Here is a 13,829-nt window from a genome sequence, read left to right as displayed (position 1 = left end):
ATCAGACCCTAACAACATCATCTATTTCTCTTTCTATTAATTTCCATGGTAATTTTCCACGAATGGAGAGGTTCATTCCTGATGTGTAGCTGAAGTGCCACATCCACAAGTGGGCCTGCCCCCTAATACAGTGTTTTGGTCCCTCAGGGTCTTTGGAGCTGCTATCTTCTTAACATCAACCTTGAACATGTTCATCCCTTCTGCGGCCAGAGTGCATTACGGCTGTGTCATGTGTGTCAGAATCTTGCAAGGTCTAGTGGAGGTGGGAGATTCTTCCTTAATGGTTTTTGCTACTGCTAAATACAGAATGGTCCTGTAGATAATTCAGCTACTGAAGAAGACCTGCTTTATTTAGTTTTCTGGTCTTCCACCTTGTCCTGCTATTTCTACTCTCCGGTTTTAACTATAATTATGAATACTTTAATTAGAATGCCCTGTGTGATTACAAATGTATACACAATAAAGGACTGTTTCATAGAGTGCAGAATTTCACATGAGCCAGGAATGATCTTAGAGATAATCTAATCCAACCCCTGTCATTTAATGAATGATGAAACTGAAGCCCAAATCCTATAGTTCACATAGCAGGGGCCCTTTCCACTAAAACAATTTAAATGCATTTATTAATAAATCTGTAAGTTTCCAGGGTGTAGTGTTACACAGAGATTTAACTCAGGGAATTGTTGAATCACTATATTGTACACCTGAAATTAATATAACACTCTATATTAACTATATGGAATTAAAAAAAGACTTAATAAGAAAATAAAAATGTGAGCCTTGGAAAAAAATGTAAAAACCAGTCCTTCCTGAAGAGCAGTACAAAAACAGATGGTGAGCTAAATCAGGCCATAGTTTACCAAGCCTCGATGTAAAGCGTTGTTCCCCAAGCTCAGTCATTCACCTCTAACCTCCGTTGCTTCTGTCATATCCATGTACAATTTGTACTATTATTTACCTACAGTTTTTCCCTAGATCAATTCATTAAAAAACAAAACAAAACAAAAAAAACCACACACAAAAAAGAATCTCATTTTAAGCAACACTATCTTTGCAATCATGTGTTTCATGCATCAGTTACATTGTTTTCTAAAGCCTCTTAGATTATATATGCACCAATTATGGTTCGTTGGTGGTTTGTTGTAGCAACTCAAATGCAACTCTAGTTCTACTAGAGGGACATACACTGCATTTTGGAAAGTACTGATGGGTGGAAAGAACATACTATTCACAGCAATGAAGACCAGAATGTAGTCACTTAATGGCTCTTAGCCTCAGGTTCTGTATCTTGAAATGAGGGGATGGACCAGCTGATTGCAGAAACCCCTATCTACACCAATATTCTATAATAATATGAAATCCAAAGACCCCTGCCCCATTCCCCACCATTCTTACATTGGAACTGATATTCAGATTGTAGCGTACGTGCTGTGAGTTAAAATAGCTAACACAGGCTACTTGGTATTTATGAATTGGGTTTTTATCATGTAGCCTCTCTTAAAGAAGCAGGATCCACATTTTAAACACAAACAGAAACTGAGGTCAAATCAAATAATCTATTTTCAACCGTTTTGCCAGGGTGTGACCTACCCTGCCTGCCATGGGATGTGGAGTAAGTGGGCACCACCTTTGGAGAGAAGCCGACTGGCCACAACCTCTTTTTGTGGTAAGTGTATTGGAATCATCGGTTTTATTTAGGAATGCTTTGTCATCAAGTGAAGACCCTACTACATAGGATTTATTTTTTTCACATAACAGAAGTCCAAAGGTGAGTGATTGCTGGTGTTGGTTTTACCGCTCAATGATCCATCAGGGCCTGAGCATGCTCTGACTTTCTATTCTACTGTCCTAGAAGTGATAGCTCTTTACTCTCACACTTGTTCCTCAGGTTCACAGGATGGCTGTTACAGCTCCAGGCCTCAAGCCCACATTCTAGGCAGGAAGAAGTGGAAATGGTTGTCCTAACCACATCTGTTCCTTTTATCAGCAAAGCAAAGGCTTTCTAGAAACCCCTTATCAGGCTTCCACATATTTCCTTGGCCCTAATTGTGTCAGATGCTTTACCAACTGCAGAAGCAGCTAGGAATCCAGGTGCTAGCTTTTCCAGCACTGTTAGTAGAGAAAGGTCAGAAAGAAGGGGTTAGAAGTGGTTGTTGAATTTGCCAACACATGGTATTTGCCAAGGTGAGAAGCAGAAAAAGAGAATCATCAAACCTTTCTCTCTTCTTTTTACAGACAGGGAAACTGAAACTAAAGTTTAAAGTTTAGTTTCATTGAAAATCAAGGTTCAAGATCACACTGGGCATGGAACGGGAGCTAGACCCCCTGATGCTTTTTTATTTTCTTTATTTATTAGAGAGAGAGAGCAGGGGCAGAGGGAGAGGGAGATGCCCCGCTGAGCAGGGAGCCCCATGCAGGGCTCAATCCCAGGACCCTGGGATCATGACTGAGCAGAAGGCAGACACTTAACAGACTGAGCCACCCGGGGGCCCCTAGACCACCTGATTCTTAATTCAGAACTTTCCTCACTACACACTACTATGTACATATTGTCATAGAGATCTTTTAATTATTTTTTGCCATTATATTCCAGATGAAAATGGAGGCCATCCATCTTACCTGAAAGTACATTAGTGGTCCTTAAGCAGTGAAGTGACTTTAATTCCTAGGTCACCACACTTCACCTTGTTAAGGTTGTCTTACTCCAAGTCATGTTTCTGGGACTGGCCCTCTATGTATCTCCAGAATCATCAGTGTTTGAAGGGTCTACCTAGATACCAATCAATAATTTAACAAGGACACTGCCTGCTGAAACCATCAACACAGTTGTAAAATATATTTTCCAATATTTTTTTTTATGGGGAAAGGGGCCCAGGAAGATAAAAGTGCCTTAGGCCATTAAAGTCACAATGGGGACTGAGCAAAATTAGGATCAGAATTTAGCTCTGCCTAGTTTTTCAAGCTAGTATGTCTTTCCTAGGAAAAACCAACCTGTATTTCTTAGCAAAAGGGAGAAATAAAGCTTCCTCTTAATTTCTGTGAATATTTTAATTTATTTCTCCCTTGCTCTTTCTCTTTACCTCCTTGAATAATAATAATAATAATATTCTATATAATAATAATAATAATAATAATAATAATAATAATAATAATTATTATTATTATTATTATTATTTAGAATCCCTGGGACTTTGGTGTGAAGTGTTCACCAATGTGCCTATTTTATGCCTAGCTTGGAACTGCATGCACAGTTGAGATGTCTTTGCATCTTTAGCCTCTCTTGTCCTGAGAAACCATTTCTGTCCTCTTGTTTGTAGGTCAAGATCATCTCCACTTCCAGTACTGACCTTGTGCCAACTCTAGATCCTTGATCTTATTTTCTTTGGATGGTTTATTTATAAGGCTTTTCATTTTGATTTGCCAGCAAAGCAAGAATGACTAGCTGCCACGCCCCATTCTCAGCGTCTTTATAACCCTTCAAGGGCTGGTTTAAGAAATGGTTGACTCTCAAGGAAAGTTACCTGATCAAAGTCATAGCCTTTATTACTTCAGCTAAGGTGTGGCCTTGGTTTGAAATACAGCCAAGGAAAAATGTCATTAGAAGGAAACCCAAGGGGCGCCTGGGTGGGGCTCAGTTGGTTAAGCGGCTGCCTTTGGCTCAGGTCATGATCCTGGAGTCCCTGGATCGAGTCCCGCATTGGGCTCCCTGCTCGGCGGGGAGTCTGCTTCTCCCTCTGACCCTCCTCCCTCTCATGCTCTCTGTCTCTCATTCTCTCTGTCTCAAATAAATAAAATCTTTAAAAAAAAAAAAAGAAGGAAACCCAAATTTGAGGTTAATCCGCTCTTACACAAAAAATACTGGAGTTGGCAGGGGCTTTAGGAGATACCCAGTCAAATAAGTTTTCCCAGCTAGTGAGGACAGAAGTGGGGACCTGCCCACTCCTAATGGCTACTCCCCCTCCTCACGCCATTCAACAATCCTTGGAGGGCTCCTGTCTCCTCCACTGTCTACCCACAGAGGGATCAAAGTGCAGTGAGCTCCCCCAGGGCAGTCTGGGTGGCACGCCCCACTGAGGTATGCTCAGGGGCTGTGGGTGTGGCAGGAGATTACACTCAGCCATGTCTGGAAGGATGAGGAAGAGTTTGTCTACTAGACAGGGAAGGACAGTTTCAAGTGTAAAATTTCCTCAGTGAGAGAATGCTTCCTACTATGAAGAATTAATGGGAGTTTTGGAGTGGAGGACGTAGGACCAAATTACTAAATAGTTATGGGTAAAGGCTCTGGGTTCCTCTAGACCTGGTTCCTGTCACTCACAGCTGTGCGACCTCAGGCAATTTATCTCCCCTCCCCCAGCCTTGGTTTCCGCTATAAAATGGAGATGATATTGGTACCGATGCCAAGAGGTTGAAAGAAGGGTTAACTAAAACCATGAGTCTGGAATCCTCCACATAGTAGTGGGCACACAAAAAGCACCCAATGCATCTTAGGCGGGGAGTTATCCCTGGACCCTCCCTGTCCTGGGCATTCCCCTACCCCTACCCCTCACTTCTAGGAAATTTGGCCCAGGGAAGTCCACCCTCTCCACACCCACAGCAGAGTCAGGCCTGCAGGTCTTTCTAAACAATATGCCTTGGAATGCTTGTCTTACTGGTTTGAAGAAGTCGGGGCTGAAAAAAAAATGCATTGTCATTTTGTACATTAGAGTCAAGTGATAAGTTGGGGTTTGTGCGGCACTAATTGCAGCTTACAAAACATCTTCACACACACAGTTTATTTAATTCTCAAAACATCTCTGTTCACAGCCCAGAGGGAATTTCAGGGAGAAATGTTTTTGATTCAGGTAATACTGATTGGGAGTTTTTAGGGCTGTGTTTCTACAGCAGATTATCATGGAGCTGTAGGGGATGGTGGAGACCCATGGCCTCCAGCCTTCGTGATCTTGTCTAGACAAGATATAGCAACATATAGGTGAGTATTTACAAGGTTAAGTGTTTTTACAAAGAAATAAACTTAGAAATGGGCCCATTCTGGAGGTAGGTGAAGAGAGGAGCCTTCCTAGTTCATTCTGCCATCCTGGAATAGAACTGTTTCCTGATTTTTAAAAAAAAATCATTCTGCCATTCTGGAATAGAACTGTTTCCTGATTTTTTAAAAGAAATCAAGGCTCTAGAAAGTATGATTTTCTTAATAGTTTGAAGTCCCTCATTTAAAGACTGAGGTGATAATTCTTCTGGACTGTGAGCTCTGAAAGGCAGATCCATTTGTTCCTTTGCTTGCTATCTTATTTAGAATCCCTAATATTGTACCTGGTTGAATTTTTCAAATTTCTCTTAGATTTTTTTTTTCTCATCTTTTTGTCCGATTCTTTCATGTAATTCAAAATTGCTGTGCCTGAGTATTCTTTGTCTCATCCCTCCATGGTACCTGGATAAAGTTGAAGGGCGTCCAGTGCCGTTTCTCTCCCGGAAGCCCTATTTTAAGGCACACGGGGAGTTTGTCCCTCCGCACGGAGGCATCTGGCTCTCGCTCAGTTGGATTCATCTGCGTCTCCACAACAGGAACTCTGGAAGGGACGAAGAGGCCCGTGTGGCAGTAGTCAAGTTTCCTCCGTGTTTTCTTATTCCAGGTTCCTATGCGGGGGCAGTGATAGCCATGCCTCTGGCTGGGGTCTTGGTACAGTACATTGGATGGGCCTCTGTCTTTTACATTTATGGTGAGTAATTTGACTTCATGAGTTCCCATGGAAGACTCACAGAGATGGTATTTTACTGTATAACGGGGTTGGCTAAGAATTTACTATATGGAGATAGAGATTATTAAAACAAGTTTATCATATAAATGGAATGCTTGTCTGCTTAGGATTCTTTTAATGCTTATATTAAAGTGGAGTTTCTTAATGAGAACAGTATTATCTTTCTTTAAATACCAGTTAACAACAACAACAACAGCAGCAGGATAAGCAACAAAATACTTTCTCCTAGATGAACATTGTGCCATCTGGGAATATTTTGAGAATTGGAATATTTAGAGATGGAAGACAAGGAAACCATATCATTAAGCTTCTTGTTTTTTACTGCAGGCATGTTTGGGATTATTTGGTACACGTTTTGGCTATTACAGGCCTATGAGTGCCCAGCTGCTCACCCGACAATATCCAGTGAGGAGAGGACTTACATAGAGACAAGTATAGGAGAAGGAGCCAACGTGATTAGCCTCAGTGTAAGTATAGATGCAAAGACTTGTCTCTTTTCTATTCCTCTTCGTAATCGTGTTGTCCTCTTAAGAAAAATAATATGTCAATATAGTCACTAAAAGTCTCATGGTATTTTTACTCTCTAGAAATTTAACACACCGTGGAAAAGGTTTTTCACATCATTGCCGGTTTATGCAATCATTGTGGCAAATTTTTGCAGAAGCTGGACTTTTTATTTGCTGTTAATAAGTCAGCCTGCTTACTTCGAAGAGGTCTTTGGATTTGCAATAAGTAAGGTAAACACAGAGATGCTTCAGATGTTCTTGAACTTCAAATCTCTCGCTTCTACTGAGAAAATCTTTGTGTGATAAAATAATTAAATTGCTGATCAGAATTTATAACAGTTTTATGACACCTAATACCCTAGAGGTCAGACAAGTTCTACATTTTGGGCACAGTATACATAGCTATTTAATTTCTTCTTCATAAGGATCAGAGCTGTATTAAGCTGCTTTTAAAGATTTATGTTCTATTCGATCTCAAAGTGGTTTTGAAGCTAAATTCAAGGACTGCATATTAGTAAGGATAAAAAGATTGGAAGGTAAGAGGTTTTTGTGTTTTTTTTCCCCCCTATTAATTACTCAGTGAGTAGCAGTAAGAGCCTTAAAGCTCATTTTGCAGACTACCCCTCTCTCTGTAATGGTAGTTATAGCAATAACAACCATTGCCTTGTGTGGTTTACAAAGAACCTCTTTCAGTATCTCCAGCCATTGCCATTAGGTTGTCTGTGTTTCAGGGAGGAAAGATGTAGATGGTGAAACATAAACCGTCATCATGAAAGATGTAACCTCCTTTCTACTAGGGGAAGAAGAGCGGCCTAGTAGAGGTCGATGCCCGCACAGCTCCAGGCACTGTCTGAAGTGACCTTGGAGAAGCTAGTGTACTCGAGTCACAGTGGTTGCCATCAATGAATGCTCACTCTGCACCAAGTGTTTGACTAGCATGTGCCGGGCGCTATGGCAGGTGCTGGGCATCCGTGATGAACACGAGTCGTGTCTGCCCTCAGGGAGCTTCCAATCTGGTGGCCGAGACAGGTCTATACTTAAAATCATCCACTTGTTCATTATTTATTACAAAATTCAGGCCCATCTGGGTCCAAGGTAATTAGATAATTAAACTTGGTGGTGGGGGGGAAGGCAAGGAATTAGGGAAGTGCATCTCTCCAAAGCAGCTAAAAATAGCTCATTGTTTCTTTTCATTCCAGGTGGGTCTCCTGTCAGCAGTCCCACACATGGTTATGACCATCATTGTGCCTATTGGAGGACAATTGGCTGATTATTTAAGAAGCAGAAAAATTTTGACCACAACGGCTGTCAGAAAAATCATGAATTGTGGAGGTACTATGGATTTCGTAGGTGTCTTAAACAGCCTTTACAGAATGAGATGAAACTGAGCTGCAGAGCATATTTTGGAGGTTATGTCTACCCATTAGAAAGGATCTTGGGGCACCTAGGTGGCTCAGTCTGTTGGGAGGCTGCCTGTTGATTTTGGCTCAGGTCATGATCTCAGGGTCTTGGGATCAAGCCCCATGTCGGGCTCCACGTCAGTGGGGAGTCTGCTTCTCTCCCTCTTTCTCTCCCTCTGTCCCTCCCCCCACAACCTCACTTGCACTCTCTCTCTCAAATAAATAAATAAATCTTAAAAAAAAAAAAAAGAAAGGCTCTTAAAGGCCCCTAAGTCCATCCTCTGGTAGATACTTGAGTGTCCATCACATCCCTGCCAATGGTCCTCCAGCCCATATTTGTGCAGCCTGAGACAGGACAACTTAGTTGGTAAATCTGTACACACCCCCACCTGCAGAAATGCTTCTTTCATCTACTCTTAAGCCAAAGTGAACCGAATTCCTGTGACATGTCTTTATCGTTTATCCTTCCCGTACATTCTCCCACACACATAATCCTTTGTTTATGTAGTTTATTCCCTAATCCCTTTCCCTTTCTACACATCCAGGTTTTGGTAAGAAACACAAGAAAAATATTTCCTCTGAATAGTCTTCTTTCCTCTTAGCCTATGTTTGTGTAGGGGGGAACACACACACACACACACACACACACATCTCATCCTCTTTTCTGTATTTAGTTCCTGTTTATGTTTTGATTTTGCAAAGACAAGGAAGCTGGGTGATTTTCCAAAAGAGGTAGGTAAAAGTAATCGTGAACCCTGCCATGTTTATGACTGCTCACCTTTTTTAAACCTTTCACTTTTTCCTTGTCTCTTTTTGTTTTTGTGTTTTAAATTAGCATTTATTGGATGCTTTCTGTGTGAGACACTAAGTGACATCTTTTATACACATTATCTTATTTAATCCTTATAACCACACTGTGGTTTGCAGTGAGGAAATTGGGGTAAAATGAAATGACTTGCTCAAGTGGCAGATGCTGTGCAAGATCCCAGGTCTGTCTGAGCTCATTGCCAATGTCCCAGTCACTGCTGCGAACTCCTCCTGGGGACTGGGTGGGGGGGGGTGGTCAGGGTGGGCAGGCAGGAGGCAGAGAATAGCGCCATGTATGGGTGAAAAATTGCAATAGATATTACATTGAAAAGGAGGGAAGGGGTGGACTGTCACTCTAGATTAGACGGGTCAGGTCCACTTAGAAGTGAAGATTATATGGAGGTTGCACAAGAGCAGACATGATCTGATCCCACAGTATTTCAGGTATAAAGTCTGACCAGGGAGTTTGGGAGTTGGCATCAGGTCTCCCAGCAGTTTGACTACTGAACCCAGGCAGAGATGTTTGGCTCTAATTGACATGAAATTTTTTTACAGGAGGTTGGCAGGTGTGGACCTGCTCTCTGGTAGGTGAGAGGTGAAGCTCTGGGGTACTGGGTTTATGGTAGCTGAGGTAGACAGATTGATGCCCGCTTGAAAATGTTCAAGTTCTAATGTCCAGAATGTGTGCTTATGTTTCTCTACATGACAAAAGGGACTTTATAGATGTGATTAAATTAAGGATCTTGGGATGGGGAGATTATCTTGGGTTATCTGGGTGGACCCAATGTAATCACAAGGTTCCTTCTAAGAGGGGGCAGGAGGGTCAGAATCAGAGAAGGAGATACGATGGTAGAAGCAAATGTCAGAGTGATACAGCCACAAGCCAGGGAATGCAGACAGGCTCTAGAGCTGGAAAAAGCAAGAATGGAGTTTTCCTAGAGCCTCCGGAAGGAACACAGCTCTGCTAGCATCCTGATGTTAGCTCTCTAGGACCCATTTTGGACTTCTGACCTCCAGCACTGTATGATAGCAAGTTTGTATTGTTTTAAGCCACTAAATTTGTGATAATTTGTTACAGAAGCAATCAGAAACTAATACAGGAGCCAAATTCCTCTCCTCTGATTATCACATTCTGCCCCAGCTGAATGGCCGCATCTACACCAGGCCCTGGATATCTTTTTCCATCTCTGACTTTGCTCACTCCCTTGCTCTTTACTGTGAGCTCTGCGCACCTTCACCTCTCACCCTAGTCCTCACCACATGTCCTTTCACATGGGTTCATCTTCCCTCCTGTGAAGTCGACATCAACCTCCAGTGACTGCTCCTTCCTATGCATACACTTGGGTGGTAACTCATCATATACTACCTTATTATAGCTCTTGCAGGAAAGTGTTTTAGGCAGAAGGAATAGCATGAGCAATGGCCCTGAGGCAGGCATGTTAGAGACCAGAAGGAAGGAAAGTCGGAATGGCTGGAGCTTAAGGAGTGAGATGGAGAGTAATAGGAGATGGGACCAGAATGCTCAACTGGGGCCAGATATTAGGAGGCTTTGTAGATACGCATAGAGCTTGGATTTTATCTGAGATGCCCTGGGAAGCAAATAGAGGGTTTAAAGCAGAGAAAGTGATGTGATTTGATTTATGCTTTCAAATCTGAAGAATAGAACATAGAACATAAAAGAGTGAAAGAAGGGAGACCAGCTAGGAGGCTATTTCAGTTACTCTGTCAAGAGAAGATGGTGTTTTGAACTAAAGTGGTATCAATGGAGGTACAGAGAGTGGGATGGTTTCTAAATTATCTGAGCTTAACTTCCTTCTTTAAAATCTGAATAATAGTATTTACTTCCAATGATTGTTATGAATGTTAAATGGGACAAGGTACAAATTCACCTAGCATGAGTCCAACCTATAGAAGGTTCTCAATATATGTTAATCCCTTTTTTCTGTCCTATGTTTAAGACACTGACAAAACAGAAGTTTTTCTAAGGAGGCATTCAATAACTACCTGCTATTCAAATGTATTTCCCATGGCCAAAAATATGCAAACTCTTAACCTGGAACTTGAAAGAAAATTCTGGATTTCAACCCCACTTGTACAACCGTTTCTCAAGCCACATGCCTTGAAGACTCTGAACATATTGTATAGGACTGTCTTGTTTATGTTTAATTTTGCTGCAGTTACTTCAACCATTGTTCCTCCATAATCGATAGTGTCGGTGTTGGGTGGTGGTGGTGAGGACTCTCAAAGATTTTGAAGTGCAACGGAGTGACTGTTGAGAATAAATCTTTTTTTTTTTTTGTTCCAGAAACTAGAATGAAAACATAGAATCTCCCTAGCCTCTCTCCCATCTTTAAAAAACAAACAAAACAGCAACAACAAAAACCAACCCAAACCTGTTCACATGTCTTTTCATGTCATTTTATATGTTGAAATAGCAGGACCAGTGAGTTCTACATTGTATGTTTTAAAAAAATGGTTGTCCTATTTTGCTTATATACAAAGATGCTAGAGATAAATATATGGAGAGTTTTGTGCCATCACTGAAGAATCCAGATTGATTTGGACATAACGAAGCACTTGCATGATCTTCTAGAGAATTTAGTTGGTTTCATGTTCGCTAAGAGGAAATATAGAGGACATTTCTGATCTGAGAAGGAGCACACATTTCCTAGAGTCTGTCACCTTCTTTTCTTTCCATAGGCAAGGGATGTTTGCTGCTAGAATCATTTAAAGCAAACAGATTACCTAAGACATGAAGCTCTGTTCTAGTTCTTTCTCAATCAGGGCATGTTTCCAAGATCCTCAAAAACAGATGTCAAATCCTTGTACTTCCCTCTATAGCACATGTAAAGCGTGACTGAAGTAAAAAATTCTAGTCTGGCTGAATCGGTTGCCTGTGTGAACTTTAGATTGCCTAATATGAAATGAACATTTTTCTCTGACCTTTAAGTCCTAGTTCTGTTTCTCTTGTCAGCCCTGATAGGTTCACTTTCAAGGTCTCTTGACCACTTCTGAAGTTCAAGTTTTATCCTCAAGCTCCTGAAACATAATAGTCCTATCTCTAGCATTTTTTCACTAGGAACCATTTAAGCTCTTAAATGTTTTTTTTTTTTTTCTCCCTTTGGAAATCTACTATTTGGCAAAGATCATTTTTCTTCCCTTACAGATGAACCATTGTATCATTCGTAAGTTTTATTCTTCACAAAATGTCTCCATTCTGATTGCTCGGAGGAATTAATTTTTTGGTACAACTTTTGTCTAGAGTGTTAAGGAAGTGTCCCCAACAATCCTGCCCTTCCCCCCACCAGTGAAGCTGACATCTCTTTCTTCTTACTCATTTTACAGCCAGATGCCTTGCTATTTAAGACAGGGCATTTCTAAAGCACATATAGTTAGAATATGAAACACTAGCAATTTTCCCTTATATTCAATTTAAAATGTTGAAACAAAATTGATAATAAGTAGCAGTGGTATAAGGCCCACAGTTGAGAAAAACCGCTTTTTCCATTTCATGTGATTCTCTTTTAAAGATTTTTTTAAAAAGATTTTATTATTTATTTATTTATTTATTTATTTATTTATTTATTTATTTATTTAGAGGATGTGAAAGCAGGGGGAGGAACTGAGGCAGAGGGAGAGAGAGAATCTTAAGCAGGCTCCACGCCTGAGATCATGACCTGAGCTGAAATCAAGAGCTGGAAGCTTAACCCACTGAGCCACCCAGGTGCCCCATCATCTCTTTTAATGTACATCTAAAACAATTACTGATGCTTGCCCTGTTTCTTTGATAGTTTTCAGAAAATGAGCTCAGAAGGTAAGCAATTTACCGGTCTACAAAAAGTGTTTTAGCTTGTATTTCAACCAAACTGTCTTGATTCTGAGTCCCATTTTCTTTACTTTGCATTAATTCATTAAATATTATTTATTGAATGCCCACTGCATGCTAGCCAGGCTCTGCGCTATATACTCGGTATCTTTGTGGGGGAGACGGAAACACAAATGAAAATTGCAAAGCGATGTTGAAAAGTTCTGTAAAACGAGTAAGAAGAAAGAGATGTCAGCTTCACTGGTGGGGGGAAGGGCAGGACTGTCAGGGACGCTTCCTAGAAGAGGCAATGTTTGAATTGGACTTTAAAGGATAGTAAGGTTTCTCCAGAAAAAGAGATATAAGTGGCAGGAGAAGAGTATCCTGAGCAAAGGAAGAGCCTTTGAAAATACGTTAGGGGCATGTAACAAGTGTTGGGAGTAGGAAATGGCTCCTGGATCTGCTTGACTACAACAGAGGGCTTTCTATAGCCTAGGAGCAGGGAAGTGAGGGCTGGCAGATGGAACAGCAGGAAAGGCTCATTATGTGTGCTATACCAATAATGTGGAACCCTTGACGAAAGTTTTAAGCAAAGGGGCAATGGACTAGGTTTGTGGTTTAGAGAGAGAATGATGTGGAGAATGGGTCAGAGGAGGAAGAGAAGGGGACACCAAAAGGAGTTTGGTCCAGGTGAGGGGTAATGGGACCAGGACAAGACAGTGGCAGAGGAGAAAGCAGAGGTGAGATTTGACACCCAAAGATTTGTCTGTGAAAGCTGAGGAAGAGTGAGAATTATCCAAGGTAGTTCTGAGATTTGTATGTTTGACTTTTGTTGGCTTTTTTCCTTTTTTTTTTAACGTAATCTCTACACTCAGTGTGGGGCTCGAACTCACAACCCCAAGATCAAGAGTTGCATGCTCCACTGACTGAGCCCGCCAGGTGCCCCACTTTTGGTTGACCTTTGAGCTGTGCTCATGTGATTTGTTGCCTTATATACCCAATTTCATTTAATCTTCCAGCATCCTACAAGGTTGTATTATTAGCCCCATTTTGGAGTATGAGGCATCTAAGGGGTGGAGTGACTTGTCCAGGGTCACGTAATTCGTGATTTGTTGTGGAATCTGAACCCCGGCTTTGTGACTCTAAAGTCTGGGTTCTAAACACAGGTGGACAGATTAATTTAGAGAGGAAGAGAGAGCATGGTGGAGGTGATATGGTGGTGGTATTCTTTATTTAGAAGTAAAAAATAGAGGAACAGAGATTTGATTGAGTATGTAGTTTTTGAGGTAACTACAGAACAGTCGGGTGATGTCTGGAATCAGCAGACAGTCTCCAGAATGAAGCATCATTGTCTTTCATCTCCCAGGGCACTTCATATACCTGGAAATGGCACTTATATCATCTTTCTGTCTACTGTTGACTGAACTCGTGTGTGTGTATGTGTGTGTGTTTTGTGAGAAGGAACATCTTCATAATTTCCTCATCCTTTTTTATTGTACTGGATTCACTTATTCAGAATGAAAGGAACAGAAAGTACTTTTGTCCTGCTGTACTTCTG

At 41.2% G+C, this 13,829-nt stretch overlaps 1 protein-coding gene across 2 annotated transcripts in view; it reads left to right on the top strand.

Annotated features, from left to right (window-relative positions):
* SLC17A8 (solute carrier family 17 member 8) overlaps positions 1–13,829 on the top strand; it is a 45,229-nt gene that overhangs the window by 21,468 nt on the left and 9,932 nt on the right. Inside the window, exons 4-9 of one of the 2 annotated variants that reach the window (XM_045872763.2) lie at positions 148–262; positions 1,579–1,666; positions 5,628–5,714; positions 6,081–6,220; positions 6,341–6,490; positions 7,459–7,591. In XM_045872763.2, the coding sequence (XP_045728719.1) occupies positions 148–262; positions 1,579–1,666; positions 5,628–5,714; positions 6,081–6,220; positions 6,341–6,490; positions 7,459–7,591 (713 nt within the window). The remainder of the gene's footprint in view (positions 1–147; positions 263–1,578; positions 1,667–5,627; positions 5,715–6,080; positions 6,221–6,340; positions 6,491–7,458; positions 7,592–13,829) is intronic. The other variant, XM_045872764.2, reaches the window with a different exon arrangement.

The sequence above is a fragment of the Mirounga angustirostris genome, unplaced genomic scaffold (assembly GCF_029215605.1).
Source record: "Mirounga angustirostris isolate CCGP_5_RB_7025 unplaced genomic scaffold, mMirAng1.0.hap1 SCAF_5, whole genome shotgun sequence".
In the NCBI taxonomy this organism is placed as follows: Eukaryota; Metazoa; Chordata; class Mammalia; order Carnivora; family Phocidae; genus Mirounga; species Mirounga angustirostris.
This window is presented reverse-complemented; position numbering and strand designations above follow the sequence as displayed.